At 41.0% G+C, this 20,141-nt stretch overlaps 1 protein-coding gene across 1 annotated transcript in view; it reads right to left on the bottom strand.

The window, feature by feature from the left end:
* Window positions 1-20,141, bottom strand: part of LOC311110561 (inactive tyrosine-protein kinase 7-like) — a 212,270-nt gene that overhangs the window by 50,413 nt on the left and 141,716 nt on the right. Inside the window, exons 3-4 of the mRNA XM_084153067.1 lie at window positions 13,110-13,212; window positions 2,379-2,573 (exon numbers count right to left, since the gene is read on the bottom strand). Coding sequence (XP_084009193.1) covers window positions 2,379-2,573; window positions 13,110-13,212 — 298 coding nt within the window. The remainder of the gene's footprint in view (window positions 1-2,378; window positions 2,574-13,109; window positions 13,213-20,141) is intronic.

Below are 20,141 nucleotides of genomic sequence, written 5' to 3'. Positions count from 1 at the left end.
GAGAGAGAGGAGAGAGAGAGAGGAGAGAGAGAGAGAGACATCACTACATCTGTGGGCATTATGCCATTAAAACACAACACATACAACACACGCACGGGCATGCGCACGGATGCACACGCATCACAGACGCATGCAAAACACCCACACTCACATACACACATTTCATACCAGGTTTTATTAAACGTTGCTAACAGCAGTGTAAGGTAGGCAAAGGGGGCCTTCAGGAGGTTCAGCATGTCAACACCTCTCGGCCCCAGCGAGACGTAATGAGGTCAGTAAGCACTTTCCATCACCAGGCTCACAGACCATCAAAACCCTGACAGGGCATCCTCTCTCCCCTATACCAATACGCCCTTTGATGAATTAAATTAATCTTGTAATTGTTAGAAAGATTCCAGATGGTCTTCTTTGATTAGTTGATGGACATATTGTAATTACAGGCAGGCCCAGATTCTAAACCCTGCGTTTACCATCAGGCCCTAATGGTCTTACGTCAGTTAGCACGACATTCATTTAGGGACTGCGGATCGTGTAGCAAGACAATGGGGCCTAACAGGGCATCCTCTCTCCCCTCTCTCCCAACCTCCACCACCAGAACCTGTCTGCCAGTCAAACACACCCACTCTCCAGGCCCTGTTTTGGGCTGCAGCTGGCTTGGCGTGCCCAGAGAGGTGTCAGAGTCACAGGGATCAGAGGAGAGGAGTAATCACCACAAAGTTTATCACTGAGAGTTAGGACATTTTTACACCTCTAAATACCCCTTAATACCCAGCTACAGCGTAGGTCAGAAAGATATGACTACAGCGCTTTAAAATATGATTTTGGACATTGTAATGCGTGTTTAATGCCTCTAATCCAGGTCTATGGATAAGACTCTTCAGATTTCACAGCCGTAAGAGATGTAGGTGCCAGAAACCGCATTAGGATGTTCTAAACAGAGCAAAGCGGAACGCTAACTGGGCAGAGCAGCACACACCTGGGCAGACCTGGATTAAAATACTATTTGAAATGTTATAAATACTTTGAACGCTTGCTTAAGCCTGCCTAGAGTGCCAGGTGGACGGGGTTTGCGCTTTTGGGACTTTTCTATTGGTTCCATTGCAACAAGCAAACTCAATCAAGCATTTGAAATGATTTCAAACATTATTTGAACCCAGGTTTACACCTGTGCCACCCCACAACTATTCACTCACACTGAAGGACTATGGGAGTGCACTGTGCAGCGGGTGGAAACTCAACAATTATATTTTTATGTAGATATTTAGTCTCTCCATCCAAGTGCTAATCCGGTGTGTGTGTGTGTGTGTGCGTGTGTGTGTGTGTGTGTGTGTGTGTGTGTGTGTGTGGTGTGTCTATGTGTGTGTGTGTGTGTGTGTGTGTGTGTGTGTGTGTGCGTGTTTGTGGTGTGTCTATGTGTGTGTGTGTGTGTGTGTGTGTGTGTGTGTGTGCGTGTTTGTGGTGTGTCTATATGTGTGTGTGTGTGTGTGTGTGTGTGTGTGTGTGTGTGTGTGTGTGTGTGTGTGTGTGTGTGTGTGTGTGTGTGTGTGTGTGTGTGTAAGCAGCACAGGTGGCTAATTGGTACTCTATTTTGTGTGGTGATGTGTTCAGGGGCACACGGGGTGACATTTCCACACACACATACTGTGTAATAAGCAAAAATGTATACAGAAACCAGGACAAAAATACAGGGACTTATACTGTGAAATTGCGCTTATTGAAATACAACATACAGAATCGACACAAATGGAGCAAAACAGTTAAATGGAATTTCTGGGAATAAACAGTACCTTTACAATAAGTGAATTTGTGTGATTTAGAGTGCGTGTGAGTGAGTGGCTGTGGCTGTGGATACTTACATACCGGTAGGCCCTGCAGTAATCACATTATAGGCTTTCTCTCCACACTAATGGTCCACATTCACTACAGAACAAATCTCATAGTGCTGCCAGGCCTAGCCTCTAACAGGCCTATCAGGTGACTAAACACACCATGACAGGTGTGAAAATATTTATGAAAAGTGGAAAATATGCTAACAAGCCATAACCTTTCTTTTGTTTTATTAACTCACACTGTTGCCTTGCTCAACAGAGCAGCAGCGACACATTATGTGTGTGTGTGTGTGTTTGTGTGATTCTTTTGAAGACCATGCTGCAAAGGTAGGAATGATAAAATGCAACTCAGTAGTAATGGGGCCAAATTGCCAGTGGGACCAAAGTGTGTGCGATGTCAACAAAGGGAACAGGATTATGAAGCAGCCTTTACTGAGAAGCGGAGCCCACACACACACACACACACACACACAGGATAAACGTGCACAGACAAAAAAGACGCACGCACGCACACACACACACACACACACATTCCACTCCCCCACCCACCCACACACACCTATGATGTTGAGGGTGAAGTTGGCGTTGCTGCACACATGGCCGGCTGCATTCTTGGCACAGCAGTAGTACAGGCCGTTGTCGTCGGGGCTGGCGCTCTTGAAGGTGAGAGTTCGCTCTTTGTTGTTGATTTGATGGGTCTTCTCTGTCAGCCTCACCCTGTCCCGGAACCACTGGCACGTAGGCCTGAGGGGGGAGGAGAGTAGAGGAGGCGAGAGAGAACACTGTAAAGGGGTTGCCGTGAAATTGACAGGCAGCTCAGTGGCATGTAAAATTCCGTATTTCATATTACAATACACCTACTGTAATATAAATACGGTATTAAAGCAAGTACTGTGTAATGACACCTAGTACAATACCGTAAAATGTACTGTATTATACTGTAAAAAAAGTTAATGCTACCGTAATTGGAAGGAATGAATGAATGAATGCATTACATTTATTGAGGGGAGGGGTTTGTATTTCACAGTATTTTACTGTAATTACAAGGGATTGGTGCAAACAGGTTGGCTGCTTGGTAAAATGCATACAGATTACAGTATATTAATGAATATTTGGTGTTTTATATCACTTGCACTGCTAGAGGCCTTAACAAAGACTTCCAAACTGGCAGCAACTACAGAGCAAAACTGAACAAAAGGACATGGCAAAAATGCTCAATCATTTAAGGTTTAAAACTCACTGCCACTCCACATAGGAGTTAAATTGGTACAGCATTCTTACTCACAGCTGCAACAAATATAGCCTCTTAAATGTTACAAGGCACGCCTCAACATATGTTAATGAGCCAGAAACAACAATACCATGAACCCACTAGCGGTCAAAAAAGTTTTTGGTGCTCTAAAGATACGGTACGTCACTGTATTCTGTGGGGTGGAATTACAGTACCATTCGAAATACAGCAATTCTTTCCCCGCCCACAACATTTTCCCATAATGCACCATCATTTACAGTATGCTGCAGTAAAAAGTTTCAGAGTATTTTACTGTTGACAATTCCCCAAATTACAGTATAAATTACAGTTTTCAGTTATCCGTTTTCCATTAAAGAGGCTGAGGAGGGCATGAGAAAGTCTCTGACCAAAACTTTTACGATAAATTATTTTTCTACAAAGTAAATTTGGGGTCTGTAATTCCATACATCAAGCGAGAAAAGCATGGTTATGTGCGTGTTAATCCTTTACTTCTAAAGATGGGAGAGGAGGGCATGAGAAAGGTCACGAGGGAGACCTTTGACCTTTTGTCTTTTCAGTATGGGGGCCAGAGCAGATTGTCAGCACAGTTGTTGTATGTACAGCGCATTCTGGAACTATACAGACCCATTGACTTTTTCCACATTTTGTTACGTTACAGCCTTATTCTAAAATTGATTCAATTGTTTTTTTCCCTGAACAATCTACACACAATACCCCATAATGACAAAGCAAAAACATGTTTTTAGAAATGTTATTCATTTTTTTTATTTTTTTTAGGGGATAGATAAGTTTATTGCAGATAGATTGTAACTTCCATCAATGAAATTGTCTGCATCACTTCCAATCCCCCATATGTTTATTTTTATTTTTCTCGCAAATATATATATATACACATATACTCACATACATACACATATACATACATATATACACATACATATACATTTCCTTTAAAAAAATATATATTTCCCTTTATTACTTTCCAACCCCATCACCCCTTCCCTAATTGGAGTAAACTAGTGAACAACAATGCTTAGGCCTCTACTTCCAGCTTATACATACTATATACATTTTATGGACACAGTCAATTTTACAATGATTCTATTTTGTTTGTTTTTACTCCTGAATTTCCTCTACCCTCAACCTCTCCGATCATTTTCATGATGTCCATCCGGTTTGCCATATCTTTCTAACTGTGCTCTTTCACAACAGCTCTCAACCTATAACCTATATACTTATTATGGACACAGTATGCTTACATTATTAGTTATATTGTTGTTATTAGTTGTTGTTAGTTGTTATTAGTCCCATCCTTCAACTCTATTCAACACCACCCATCTATCTCTTAACACCATCCATATTGGATTTCTATTTGCCATATATTTTTCAACTGTACTGTGATGTTTTACAAAAGTTCTGAACCTTTCTATTCTCATTGTTTCTACAGATTGTAAATTGAAAATAAACATTTTTGCTAAAAGTATTATTATATTATTGATCGATTGTCTATTACTTTTCAGATCACCCAGTAGTGCTATCTGCAGGGTTAGCTCCAGGTAAATATTGCAATCCTTTAGCCATTCCTGGACCTGTGTCCAAAAACAACCTACAAATGGACAGTACCAAAACAAATGATCTAATGATTCTGTCTCTTCGCAGCAAAATCTGCAGAGCTGGGAAGATTGTATCCTCCATATAAATAACATTTTATGCAAGAATTTTATGTAATAATTTAAATAGAAAAATTCTACGTTTTGAATCCGGTGTTGTTTTGTGTATCAGTTCATAAACACTATGCCATGGGATCGGTACGTCAAAAATCTCTTCCCAACTATTTTTCAATCTATATGGGATGGCTGTCAATCCTTTGGTCCTTAAATGAAACTGGTATACTTTGTTATTTATCACAGTTTTCTTTAACCAATTATGTTTTTTAATGCAAGGCCGTCAGACAAGTTCCTTACATTTTCCCCCTTCCACTTTCCTCTTACATTTTTGCGGTAATGCTGCAATTTTTTGGTTGTAATTTTGGCTAGAGCAGACATTTCCATATGTTTTTGTTAGCTGCATGTGTGACATAACTCCACCAGTCCAACCGATGATATAATTTACGAAGATTATACCTTTTTTCAACATTTTGTAAAAAAAATATTTTTTTTATCAATTAGTATATTTGAGTTTAACCACAATATTTGTTGCATTATTTGTTCTGTCGTTTCTGGAGGATTAAATTGAAATTGCAACCAACTTTCTATGGCTTGTTTTAGAAATAGTGATATTTGGGAGATTATTTCCTTTTCAAATAACTGAAAGTGTGAGGTTGTAATCTGAATAAAGGTAGAGAACCAGTTCGGATTTAAGTTTAACTTTTGTATGACTGAAGCTTTTAGTGATAGGTCTAATGCTTTAAAATTCAATAATTTCTGTCCTCCGAATTCATATTCATTATATAAATAGGCCCATTTAATTTTTTCTGGCTTGCCGTTCCATATAAAAGTGAATATTTTTTTCTCATATATTTTCAAAAACTGTTCGCTAGGCGTAGGCAAGACCATAAGCAAATAGGTACAGAGGGAAAAAAGTATTTGATCCCCTGATTTTGTACGTTTGCCCACTGACAAAGACATGATCAGTCTATAATTTTAATGGTAGGTTTATTTGAACAGTGAGAGACAGAATAACAACAAAAAAAATCCGAAAAAACACATGTCAAAAATGTTATAAATTGATTTGCATTTTAGTTAGGGAAATAAGTATTTGACCCCTCTGCAAAACATGACTTAGTACTTGGTGGCAAAACCCTTGTTGGCAATCACAGAGGTCAGACATTTCTTGTAGTTGGCCACCAGGTTTGCACACATCTCAGCAGGGATTTTGTCCCACTCCTCTTTGCAGATCTTCTCCAAGTAATTAAGGTTTCGAGGCTGACGTTTGGCAACTCGAACCTTCAGCTCCCTCCACAGATTTTCTATGGGATTAAGGTCTGGAGACTGGCTAGGCCACTCCAGGACCTTAATGTGCTTCTTCTTGAGCCACTCCTTTGTTGCCTTGGCCGTGTGTTTTGGGTCATTGTCATACTGGAATACCCAACCACGACCCATTTTCAATGCCCTGGCTGAGGGAAGGAGGTTCTCACCCAAGATTTGACGGTACATGGCCCCGTCCATCGTCCCTTTGATGCGGTGAAGTTGTCCTGTCCCCTTAGCAGAAAAACACCCCCAAAGCATAATGTTTCCACCTCCATGTTTGACGGTGGGGATGGTGTTCTTGGGGTCATAGGCAGCATTCCTCCTCCTCCAAACACGGCGAGTTGAGTTGATGCCAAAGAGCTCCATTTTGGTCTCATCTGACCACAACACTTTCACCCAGTTCTCCTCTGAATCATTCAGATGTTCATTGGCAAACTTCAGACGGCCCTGTATATGTGCTTTCTTGAGCAGGGGGACCTTGCGGGCACTGCAGGATTTCAGTCCTTCACGGCGTAGTGTGTTACCAATTGTTTTCTTGGTGACTATGGTCCCAGCTGCCTTGAGATCATTGACAAGATCCTCCCGTGTAGTTCTCTGATTCCTCACCGTTTTCATGATCATTGCAACTCCACGAGGTGAGATCTTGCATGGAGCCCCAGGCCGAGGGAGATTGACAGTTAATTTGTGTTTCTTCCATTTGCGAATAATCGCACCAACTGTTGTCACCTTCTCACCAAGCTGCTTGGCGATGGTCTTGTAGCCCATTCCAGCCTTGTGTAGGTCTACAATCTTGTTCCTGACATCCTTGGAGAGCTCTTTGGTCTTGGCCATGGTGGAGAGTTTTGAATCTGATTGATTGATTGCTTATGTGGACAGGTGTCTTTTATACAGGTAACAAACTGAGATTAGGAGCACTCCCTTTAAGAGTGTGCTCCTAATCTCAGCTCGTTACCTGTATAAAAGACACCTGGGAGCCAGAAATCTTTCTGATTGAGAGGGGGCCAAATACTTATTTCCCTCATTAAAATGCAAATCAATTTATAACATTTTTGACATGCGTTTTTCTGGATTTTTTTGTCATTATTCTGTCTCTCACTGTTCAAATAAACCTACCATTAAAATGATAGACTGATCATTTCTTTGTCAGTGGGCAAACGTACAAAATCAGCAGGGGATCAAATACTTTTTTCCCTCACTGTAAACTGGGATAATACTAAAGAGTTAATCAAGGTGATTTTTCCACAAATTGACATGTATTTACCTTTCCATGGTAGCAAGATCTTATCTATTTTTGCTAACTTTCTATTAAAATTTATTGGAGTGAGATCATTTATTTCATTTGGGATATGTATTCTGAGTATATCCACATCACCATCAGACCATTTTATTGGAAAACTACATGGTAATGTAAAATCTTTATTTTTTAGTGATCCAATACGTAATATAGTACATTTATCATAATTAGGTTGTAATCCAGAGAGGTTAGAAAATGTATCTAGATCCACTATGAGGCTGTGGAGGGATTCAAGTTGTGGATTTAAAAGAAAACATGAATCATCAGCGTACAATGACACTTTTGTTTTTAAGCCCTGGATTTCTAATCTTTTGATATTATTGTTGGATCTGATTTCATTAGCTGACATCTCGATGGGCATAATAAATAGATATGCCGATAGTAGACAACCTTGTTTCACTCCTCTTGATAGTTTAAAACTTGCTGAGAAATAGCCATTAATTTACTATTTTACACCTAGGGTTACTATACATGATTTTAACCCATTTTATAAGAGATTCTCCAAAACTGAAATGCTCCAGGCATTTATATATAACCCCCAGTCGTACTTTATCAAATGCCTTTTTGAAGTCTGCTATGAATAGCAGGCCTGGTTTCCCAGATGTTTCATAGTGTTCTATTGTTTCCAGTACTTGCCTTATATTATCTCCAATGTATCTTCCATGTAAAAAATATGTCTGATTATAATGAATAATGTCCGACAATACCTTTTTAATTCTATGAGCTATACATTTTGCTAGAATTCTTGCATCACAACACTGAAGTGTAAGGGGCCTCCAATTTTTTTAATGGACTGGATCTTTGTATTTTCCACTTGTATCCGGTTTCAGTAATAATGAAATCAGACCTTCTTCTTGAGTGTCTGATAATCTACCATTTACATAGGAGTGGTTAAAACATGCTAATAATGGTCCTCTGAGTATATCTAAAAAGGTTTTGTATACCTCGACTGGTATGCCATCCAACCCTGGAGTTTTCCCGGACTTAAAGTCTTTAATTGCATCCAGAAGTTCCTCCTCTGTAATTTCACCTTCACATGAGTCTTTCTGTATGGCTGTTACATTTACATTATCAATGGAAAAAAAAAATCTCTACAATTAGCTTCAGTTAGAGGAGATGGAGGCGACTGAAACGAAAACATATGCTTCCTCCTTCAAAATATAATTAGGTGAATCATGGGTGACTCCATCATTTGTAATCAGTTTTAGTAAATTCTTTTTGGTAGCATTCCTATGCTGAAGACTAAAAAAAAATGTTGTGCATTTTTCCCCATATTTCATCCAGTTTGCTTTATTTTAATAATATATTACCCTTGATCTTTCTTGAATAAGTTTCTCCATTTCTTTTTGTTTTTCCTCTAATTTATTCTGAGCCTCTATGTTACAGTTTTTATTGCAATCTATCTGTTCTGTTAGACCTTCTATTTCCTATGTTAGTATGGACTCTTTTGACCTAAATTGCTTTTGTTTTCGAGATGAGTACTGAATTGCATGGCCTCCAAAGGCACATTTAAAGGTGTCCCATACAATAAGGGGATTTGCTGTACCTATGTTATGTCGGAAAAAAACAGTTATGAATTCCTCTGTCCTAGTTAAAAAACAAGTTATCATCCAATAGGCTTTGATTAAATTTCCAATATCCTCGCCCACATGGAAATTCAATAAGAGTAATGTACAGTGGGGAGAACAAGTATTTGATACACTGCCGATTTTACTTACAAAGTATGTAGAGGTCTGTAATTTTTATCATAGGTACACTTCAACTGTGAGAGACGGAATCTAAAACAAAAATCCAGAAAATCACATTGCATGATTTTTAAGTAATTAATTTGTATTTTATTGCATGACATAAGTATTTGATCACCTACCAACCAGTAAGAATTCCGGCTCTCACAGACCTGTTAGTTTTTCTTTAAGAAGCCCTCCTGTTCTCCACTCATTACCTGTATTAACTGCACCTGTTTGAACTCTTTACCTGTATAAAAGACACCAGTCCACACACTCAATCAAACAGACTCCAACCTCTCCACAATGGCCAAGACCAGAGTGCTGTGTAAGGACATCAGGGATAAAATTGTAGACCTGCACAAGGCTGGGATGGGCTACAGGACAATAGGCAAGCAGCTTGGTGAGAAGGCAACAACTGTTGGCGCAATTATTAGAAAATGGAAGAAGTTCAAGATGACAGTCAATCGCCCTCGGTCTGGGGCTCCATGCAAGATCTCACCTCGTGGGGCATCAATGATCATGAGGAAGGTGAGGGATCAGCCCAGAACTACATGGCAGGACCTGGTCAATGACCTGAAGAGAGCTGGGACCACAGTCTCAAAGAAAACCATTAGTAACACACTACGCCGTCATGGATTAAAATCCTGCAGCGCACGCAAGGTCCCCCTGCTCAAGCCAGCGCATGTGCAGGCCCGTCTGAAGTTTGCCAATGACCATCTGGATGATCCAGAGGAGGAATGGGAGAAGGTCATGTGGTCTGATGAGACAAAAATAGAGCTTTTTGGTCTAAACTCCACTCACCGTGTTTGGAGGAAGAAGAAGGATGAGTACAACCCCAAGAACACCATCCCAACCGTGAAGCATGGAGGTGGAAACATCATTCTTTGGGGATGCTTTTCTGCAAAGGGGACAGGACGACTGCACCGTATTGAGGGGAGGATGGATGGGGCCATGTATCGCGAGATCTTAGCCAACAACCTCCTTCCCTCAGTAAGAGCATTGAAGATGAGTCGTGGCTGGGTCTTCCAGCATGACAACGACCCGAAACACACAGCCAGGGCAACTAAGGAGTGGCTCCGTAAGAGGCATCTCAAGGTCCTGGAGTGGCCTAGCCAGTCTCCAGACCTGAACCCAATAGAAAATCTTTGGAGGGAGCTGAAAGTCCGTATTGCCCAGCGACAGCCCCAAAACCTGAAGGATCTGGAGAAGGTCTGTATGGAGGAGTGGGCCAAAATCCCTGCTGCAGTGTGTGCAAACCTGGTCAAGACCTACAGGAAACGTATGATCTCTGTAATTGCAAACAAAGGTTTCTGTACCAAATATTAAGTTCTACTTTTCTGATGTATCAAATACTTATGTCATGCAATAAAATGCAAATTAATTACTTAAAAATCATACAATGTGATTTTCTGGATTTTTGTTTTAGATTCCGTCTCTCACAGTTGAAGTGTACCTATGATAAAAATTACAGACCTCTACATGCTTTGTAAGTAGGAAAACCTGCAAAATCAGCAGTGTATCAAATACTTGTTCTCCCCACTGTATATGCCAATTATATGATGGTCTGACCGCATTCTGTCCCCTATCAACACTTTTTAAACTTTTGGTGCCAACGAGAATGACATAAGAAAGAAGTCAAGACGACTAGCTTGATTGAGTCACCGCCATGTATATCTCACTAGTTCAGGATATTTAAGCCTCCATATATCTACTAGTTCTAATGTATTCATGACATTCATGATTTCCTTAAGAGCATGAGGGTGATTTTTTGTAGTGTGATTTCCTTTACGGTCCATTGAGCTATTTAAAACGGTATTATAATCTCCCACCATAATAATAGAGTCTTGAATTGCTTGCAGGGTTGATAATTTATTATATATATTGTCAAAGAAGTGTGGATCATCATTATTTGGTCCGTAAAGGTTAATGAGCCATATCTGTTTATGGTCCAATAACATATTTAAAATAATCCATCTATCTTGCGTATCTGTTTGGACAATTTGCAGATTAATTAATATCATCACCCCTTTTGAGTTTCTTTGCCCATGGGAGAAGTATATCTCGCAACTTCATCTAGAATTGTTGAATGAGTTTCCTGTAAACAATAGATATTATATTCCTTCTCTTTGAGTCATGTAAATATTGTTCTTCTTTTGTTATTATCTGCTAAGCCATTACAATTATAACTGGCTATACTTATTTCACCATATACCATAATGAGATACAAGTTTCAAATCTATTTCTCATTATATATGTTTGTAAATTTACCCATAAAAAATACCATAGTGATTGAGTGTCCATATAGCTGTACCATGATATTTGCATTGCTACTAAGTAACCCTCCAACTGTTCTCCACTAATTCCCCCGCTAAAGCCCCTCCCCGTCCCAAGTTGGGCCATCATCCCAGTGATCGGCATACCACCCACATCCCTCCGGATGCCTAGGGCCCCGAGAGGCCAGGACCCATCCATCGAAAACAGCACACAGTGCCACCCACAAACCAGAAGCAGGTCAACCGCCAAAAGCATTTCCAATGCTCTCACCTCAATATATATATAGCTATTTAAAAATATATATCTATTCAAATATCTTGCATATCTTATTTTCCAGCATTATCATTTAATATGTGTAATAATGTCAACAGTTCATGCGGTTTTTAGAAATGTTGGCAAAATTATAAAAAATAAATAATAGAAAAATCACATTTACGTAAGTATTCAGACCCTTTACTCAGTACTTTGTTGAAGCACCTTTGGCAGCGATTACAGCCTTGAGTCTTCTTGGGTATGACACTACAAACTTGGCACACCTGTATTTGGGGAGTTTCTCCCATTCTTCTCTGCAGATCCTCTCAAGCTCTGTCAGGTTGGATGGGGAGCGTTGCTGCACAGCTATTTTCAGGTCTCTCCAGAGATGTTTGATCGGGTTCAAGTCCGGGCTCTGGCTGGGCCACTCAAGGATATTCAGAGGCTTGTCCCGAAGCCACTCCTGCGTTGTCTTGGCTGTGTGCTTAGGGTCGTTGCCCTGTTAGAAGGTGAATCTTCACCCCAGTATGAGATCCTGAGCACTCTGGAGCAGGTAATCATCAAGGATCTCTCTATACTTTGCTCAGTTCATCTTTGCATTGATCCTGACTAGTCTCCCAGTCCCTGCCGCTGAAAAACATCCCCACAGCATGATGCTGCCACCACCATGTTTCACCGTAGGGATGGTGACAGGTTTCCTCCAGACGTAACGCTTGGCATTCAGGCCAAAGAGTTCAATCTTGGTTTCTTCAGACCAGAGAATCTTGTTTCTCATGGTCGGAGAGTCTTTAGGTGCCTTTTGGCAAACTCCAAGCGGGCTGTCATGTGCCTTTTACTGAGGAGTGGTTTCCGTCTGGCCACTCTACCATAAAGGCCTGATTTGTGGAGTGCTGCAGAGATGGTTGCCCTTCTGGAAGGTTCTCCCATCTCCACAGAGGAACTCTAGAGCTCTGTCAGAGTGACCATCGGGTTCTTGGTCACCTCCCTGATCAAGGCCCTTCTCCCCCGATTGCTCAGTTTGGCCAGCTCTAGGAAGAATCTTGGTGGTTCCAAACTTCTTCCATTTAAGAATGATGGAGGCCACTGTGTTCTTGGGGACCTTCAATGCTGCAGAAATGTTTTGGTCCCCTGTGGGACCTTATATAGACAGGTGTGTGCCTTTCCAAATAATGTCCAATCAATTGAATTTACCAAAGGTAGACTCCAAAGAAGTTGTAGAAACATCTCAAGGATGCTTAATGGAAACAGGATGCACCTGAGCTCAATTTCGAGTCTCATAGCAAAGATAAGATAACATTTCTAAAAACATGTTTTCGCTTTGTCATTAATGGGTATTATGTGTAGATTGCTGAGGAACATTTATATTTAATCATTTTTAGAATAAGGCTGTAAAGTAACAAAATGTGGAAAAAGTCAAGGGGTCTGAATACTTTCCGAAGGCACTGTACATGAGGCACAGGCACCCCTTGAACTCTGAACTTAAGGTAAAGGAAGAGAGGAGGGGGGGCTCACCGTGGGTGTCCGTCAATGTGGCATCGCAATGTCACTGGTGCAGAGCTCTCGATCTCCGCTTCCGTGGCTGGCTCCTTCAGGGTCACACCCCCACTTTCCAACCCTGTCAAAGGAGACAGAGAGAGAGAGAGATATATGTAATTGAAGAATCCATAGACTCTAACCACTTCTGGGAAAATTGGAAAACACTAAACAAATAACAACACGAAGAGTTATCTATCCAAAACGGAGATGTATAGGTAAACCACTTCTCCAATCTTTTTGGCCCTATAACAAAGAACAAACAGCAAAAACATATACATGATCAAATACAAAATCTTAGAATCAATATTAAAGACTACCAGAACCCACTGGATTCTCCAATTACATCGAATGAACTACAGGACAAAATACAAACCCTCCAACCCAAAAAGGCCTATGGTGTTGATGGTATCCTCAATGAAATGATAAAATATACAGACCACAAATTCCAATTGGCTATACTTAAACTCTTTAACATCATCCTTAGCTCTGGCATCTTCCCCAATATTTGGAACCAAGGACTGATCACCCCAATCCACAAACGTGGAGACAAATTTGACCCCAATAACTACTGTGGGATATGCGTTAACAGCAACCTTGGGAAAATCCTCTGCATTATAATTAACAGCAGACTCGTACATTTCCTCAGTGAAAACAATGTACTGAGCAAATGTCAAATTGGCTTTCTACCAAATTACCATACGACAGACCACGTATTCACCCTGCACACCCTAATTGACAAACAAACAAATTAAAACAAAGGCAAAGTCTTCTCATGCTTTGTTGATTTCAAAAAAGCTTTTCACTCAATTTGGCATGAGAGTCTGCTATACAAATTGATGGAAAGTGGTGTTGGGGGAAAACATATGACATTATAAAATCCATGTCCACAAACAACAAGTGTGCGGTTAAAATTGGCAAAAAACACACACATTTCTTTCCACAGGGCCGTGGGGTTAGACAGTGATGCAACATATATATCAACGAATTGGCGAGGGCACTAGAACAGACTGCAGCACCTGGCCTCACCCTACTATCTGAAGTCAAAAATATCTACTGTTTGCTGATGATCTGGTGCTTCTGTCCCCAACCAAGGACGGCCTACAGCAGCACCTAGATCTTCTGCGCAGATTCTGTCAGACCTGGGCCCTGACAGTATATCTCAGTAAGACAAAAATAATGGTGTTCCAAAAATAAAATAATTCCATCTAGACACCGTTGCCCTAGAGCACACAAAAAACGACACATACCTCAGCCTATACATCAGCGCCACAAGTAAATTCAAATCAAATCACATTTTATTTGTCACATGTGCTGAATACAACAGGTGTAAACCTTACAGTGAAATGCTTACTTACAATCCCTTAACCAACAATGCAGTTTTCAGAAAGAATACCAAAAAAAAGCACACAAAAAAATACAATATAAAATAATATGAAATAAAATAATTAAAGAGCAGAAGTAAAAATAACAATAGTGAGGCTATATATATATATTTTTTTTTTCACCTTTATTTAACCAGGTAAGCCAGTTGAGAACAAGTTCTCATTTACAACTGCGACCTGGCCAAGATAAAGCAAAGCAGTGCGATAAAAACAACAACAACACAGAGTTACATATGGGGTAAAACAAAACATAAAGTCAAAAATACAATAGAAAATATATATACAGTGTGTGCAAATGTAACAAGTTATGGAGGTAAGGCAATAAATAGGCCATAGTGCAAAATAATTACAATTAGTATTAACACTGGAATGATAGATGTGCAAGAGATGATGTGCAAATAGAGATACTGGGGTGCAAATGAGCAAAATAAATAACAATATGGGGATGATGTAGTTGGTGGGCTAATTTCAGATGGGCTGTGTATAGGTGCAGTGATCGGTAAGGTGCTCTGACAACTGATGCTTAAAGTTAGTGAGGGAGATAAGAGTCTCCAGCTTCAGAGATTTTTGCAGTTCGTTCCAGTCATTGGCAGCAGAGAACTGGAAGGAATGGCGGCCAAAGGAGGTGTTGGATTTGGGGATGACCAGTGAGATATACCTGCTGGAGCGCATACTACGGGTGGGTGTTGCTATAGTGACCAATGAGCTAAGATAAGGCAGGGATTTGCCTAGCAGTGATTTATAGATGGCCTGGAGCCAGTGGGTTTGGCAACGAATATGTACGCCTCAATGCCATCGGAAGAATCCCGGAACATATTCCAGTCTGTGCTAGCAAAACAGTCCTGTAGCTTAGCATCTGTTTCATCTGACCACTTTTTTATTGACTGAGTAACTGGTGCTTCCTGCTTTAGTTTTTGCTTGTAATCAGGAATCAGGAGGATAGAATTATGGTCAGATTTGCCAAATGGAGGGAGAGGGAGAGCTTTGTACGCGTCTCTGTGTGTGGAGTAAAGGTGGTCTAGAGTTTTTTTCCCTCTGGTTGCACATTTAACATGCTGGTAGAAATTAGGTAAAACTGATTTAAGTTTCCCTGCATTAAGTCCCCGGCCACTAGGAACGCCGCCTCTGGATTAGTCTTTTCCTGTTTGGTTACGGCCGAATACAGCTCATTGAGTGCGGTCTTAGTGCCAGCATCGGTTTGTGGTGGTAAATAGACAGCTACGAGGAATATACAGTGGGGTCAAAAAGTATTTAGTCAGCCACCAATTGTGCAAGTTCTCCCACTTAAAAAGATGAGAGAGGCCTGTAATTTTCATCATAGGTACACGTCAACTATGACAGACAAAATGAGGACAAAAAATCCAGAAAATCACATTGTAGGATTTTTTATGAATTTATTTGCAAATTATGGTGGAAAATAAGTATTTGGTCAATAACAAAAGTTTCTCAATACTTTGTTATATACCCTTTGTTGGCAATGACACAGGTCAAACGTTTTCTGTAAGTCTAAGTTTTCACACACTGTTGCTGGTATTTTGGCCCATTCCTCCATGCAGATCTCTTCTAGAGCAGTGATGTTTTGGGGCTGTCGCTGGGCAACACGGACTTTCAACTCCCTCCAAAGATTTTCTATGGGGTTGAGATCTGGAGACTGGCTAGGCCACTCCAGGACCTTGAAATGCTTCTTACGAAGCCACTCCTTCGTTGCCCGGGCGGTGTGTTTGGGATCATTGTCATGCTGAAAGACCCAGCCACGTTTCATCTTCAATGCCCTTGCTGATGGAAGGAGGTTTTCACTCAAAATCTCACGATACATGGCCCCATTCATTCTTTCCTTTACACGGATCAGTCGTCCTGGTCCCTTTGCAGAAAAACAGCCCCAAAGCATGATGTTTCCACCCCCATGCTTCACAGTAGGTATGGTGTTCTTTGGATGCAACTCACCATTCTTTGTCCTCCAAACACGACGAGTTGAGTTTTTACCAAATAGTTATATTTTGGTTTCATCTGACCATATGACATTCTCCCAATCCTCTTCTGGATCATCCAAATGCACTCTAGCAAACTTCAGACGGGCCTGGACATGTACTGGCTTAAGCAGGGGGACACATCTGGCACTGCAGCAGGGGGACACATCTGGCACTGCAGGATTTGAGTCCCTGGCGGCGTAGTGTGTTACTGATGGTAGGCTTTGTTACTTTGGTCCCAGCTCTCTGCAGGTCATTCACTAGGTCCCCCCGTGTGGTTCTGGGATTTTTGCTCACCGTTCTTGTGATCATTTTGACCCCACGGGGTGAGATCTTGCGTGGTGCCCCAGATCGAGGGAGATTATCAGTGGTCTTGTATGTCTTCCATTTCCTAATAATTGCTCCCACAGTTGATTTCTTCAAACCAAGCTGCTTACCTATTGCAGATTCAGTCTTCCCAGCCTGGTGCAGGTCTACAATTTTGTTTCTGGTGTCCTTTGACAGCTCTTTGGTCTTGGCCATAGTGGAGTTTGGAGTGTGACTGTTTGAGGTTGTGGACAGGTGTCTTTTATACAGATAACAAGTTCAAACAGGTGCCATTAATACAGGTAACGAGTGGAGGACAGAGGAGCCTCTTAAAGAAGAAGTTACAGGTCTGTGAGGGCCAGAAATCTTGCTTGTTTGTAGGTGACCAAATACTTATTTTCCACCATAATTTGCAAATATATTCATAAAAAATCCTGCAATGTGATTTTCTGGAATTCTTTTCTCTCAATTTGTATGTCATAGTGGATGTGTACCTATGATGCAAATTACAGGCCTCTCTCATCTTTTTAAGTGGGAGAACATGCACAATTGGTGGCTGACTAAATACTTTTTTTCCCCACTGTAGATGAAAACTATTTTGGTAGATAGTGTGGTCTACAGCTTATCATGAGGTAGTCTACCCCAGGCGAGCAAAACCTTGAGACTTCTTTAGATATCGTGCACCAGCTGTTGTTTACAAATATACATAGACCGCCACCCCTTGTATTACCAGAGGCTGCTGTTCTATCCTGCAGATACAGTGTATAACCCGGCAGCTGTATGTTATTCATGCCTTCGTTCAGCCACGTTTCAGTGAAACATAAGATGTACATAACATTTAATGTCCCGTTGGTAGGATATACGTGCTTGTAGTTCATCCACTTTATTATCAAGCGATTGTAAGTTGGCCAATAGTATCGATGGCAAAGGCAGATTAGCCACTCGTCGCCAGCTCCTTACCAGGCACCCCGATCTCCTTCTGCGATATCTCCTTTTCTTTCTACTGTGAATTTTACATTTAAGTGATTTCGCAGACGCTCTTATCCAGAGCGACTTACGCTTAGTGAGTGCATACATTTTTCATACTGGCCCCCCATGGGAATCGATCCCACAACCCTGGGGTTGCAAGCGCCATGCTCTACCAACTGAGCTACAGGAGGCTTGACAGGGATAAGGCCCTATCGGGTGTCTGGAGGAAATTCCTCTCGTCCGACTCATTAAAGAAAAATTATTTGTCCAGTTCAAGGTGAGTAATCGCTGTTCTGATGTCCAGCAGCAACATTATGTCCTAATAAGTTACAAACAATGCGAAAAAACACACAAAACAGTACGGTTGGTTAAGAGTCCATAAAACGGCAGCCATCCCCTCCGGCTGTGAACGATCTGAGAGACAAGGCAAGAAGGGCCTTCAATGCCATCAAAAGGAACAAAAAATGTGACATACCAATTAGGATCTGGCTAAAAAAGACTTGAATCAGTTATAGAACCCATTGCCCTTTAAGGTTGTGAGGTCTGGCGTCCGCTCACCAACCAATAATTCACAAAATGGGACAAACACAAAATTGGACTCTGCATGCAGAATTCTGCAAATATATCCTCAGTGTACAACGTAAAACACCAAATAATGCATGCAGAGCAGAATTAGACAGATACCTGCTAATTATCAAAATCCAGAAAAGAGCCGTTAAATTCTACAAGCACCTAAAAAGGAAGGGATTCCCAAACCTTCCATAACAAAGCCATCACCTACAGAGAGATGGACCTGGAGAAGAGTCCCCTAAGCAAGCTGGTTCTGGGGCTCTGTTCACAAACACAAACAGACCCCACAGACCCCCAGGACCGGAACACAATTAGACCCAACCAAATCATGAGAAAACAAAAAGATAATTACTAGACACATTGGAAATTTACAAAAGAAACTGCGCAAACTAGAATGTTATTTGGCCCTAAACAGAGAGTACACAGTGGCAGAATACCTGACCACTGTGACTGATCCAAAATTACGGAAATCTTTGACTATGTACAGACTCAGTGAGCATAGCCTTGCTATTGAGAAAGGCCGCCGTAGGCAGACCTGGCTCTCAAGAGAAGACAGGTTATGTGCACACTGCCCACAAAATGAGATGGAAACTGAGCTGCACACCCTAACTTCCTGCTAAATGTATGAACCACATTAGAGACACATACTTCCCTCAGATTACACAGACCCACATAATTCGAAAACAAATCCAATTTGGATAAACTCTGATATCTATTGGGTGAAATACCACAGTGTGCAATCACAGCAGCAAGATTTGTGACCTTATGCCACAAGAAAAGGGCAACCAGTGAAGAACAAACACCATTGTAAATACAACCTATATTTATTTTTGTACTTTAACTATTTGCACATCATTATAACACTGTATATAGACATAATTTGACATTTGAAATGTCTTTATTCTTTTGGAACTTTTGTGAGTGTAATGTTTACTGTTAATTTTGTATTGTTTATTTCACATTTGTTTATTAACTATTTCACTTGCTTTAGCAATGTAAACAAACATATGTTTCCCATGCCAATAAGACCCTTAAACTGAATTGAATTGAGCGAGAGAGCAAGAGAGAGAGAGAGGAGAGAGCAGAAAAGAGGGAGCAATAATGAGGGGGAAAGAGCAGAGAGAGAAGAGGGAGACAGGATGAGAGGGACAGGAGGAAAATGTAGTTAAGTGGTATTCCTATGCTGTGTCTCTTCTCATGAAACACACCGCAACACAGTATCCAGGTTAACTGTGATGTTAATGGATCTATCAGGCATCAGACAAGGCCAGGCAATTTCGCTGTGACAACACAGAGACACGGGCAGAGGGAAACCCAGAAATCAACCACAACATCAACATCTATCTGGCTAGAGCCCTGCCTTCATCAGAGCTATACCGTCTTGTATTCATTGTGTGTGCATGTGCATGTGCGTGTGTGTTTGTGTGCGTCCTTTATGGAGACAGAGTTAAAAGGGCTACTCAGGCTGTCAGAGGAGCCCATAAAAGAGGGAAAAGGAAATGAGGGCTATCTGGGCTCTCCAGTAGTTTCTCTGTGTGAATGTAATGTCCAGAGGAGAAACTGTCTTAAAAAGAGCCGCAATGGTAGCAGCCACACGGAGCAAAGTCCCTACGCAGTTTTGACCCTATTCCAATGTATAAGGACAATTCAACAAAAATAGCACATACCTGTCATTATATCAGATGAATCCGCCATACTAGCATGTATCTATGATGTATGATGAAATGAGACCGGCAGATTCTAGTAAACTTCCCTCACAGCTATTTTTTATTTAACCTTCATCTAACCAGGGGGAGTCAGTAGAGATTGACAGC

This window comes from Coregonus lavaretus (assembly GCF_964263955.1).
Source record: "Coregonus lavaretus genome assembly, chromosome: 36".
Lineage (NCBI taxonomy): Eukaryota > Metazoa > Chordata > Actinopteri > Salmoniformes > Salmonidae > Coregonus > Coregonus lavaretus.
Note: the sequence above shows the minus strand (reverse complement) of the source record. Positions and strands in the feature narration are given on the sequence as shown.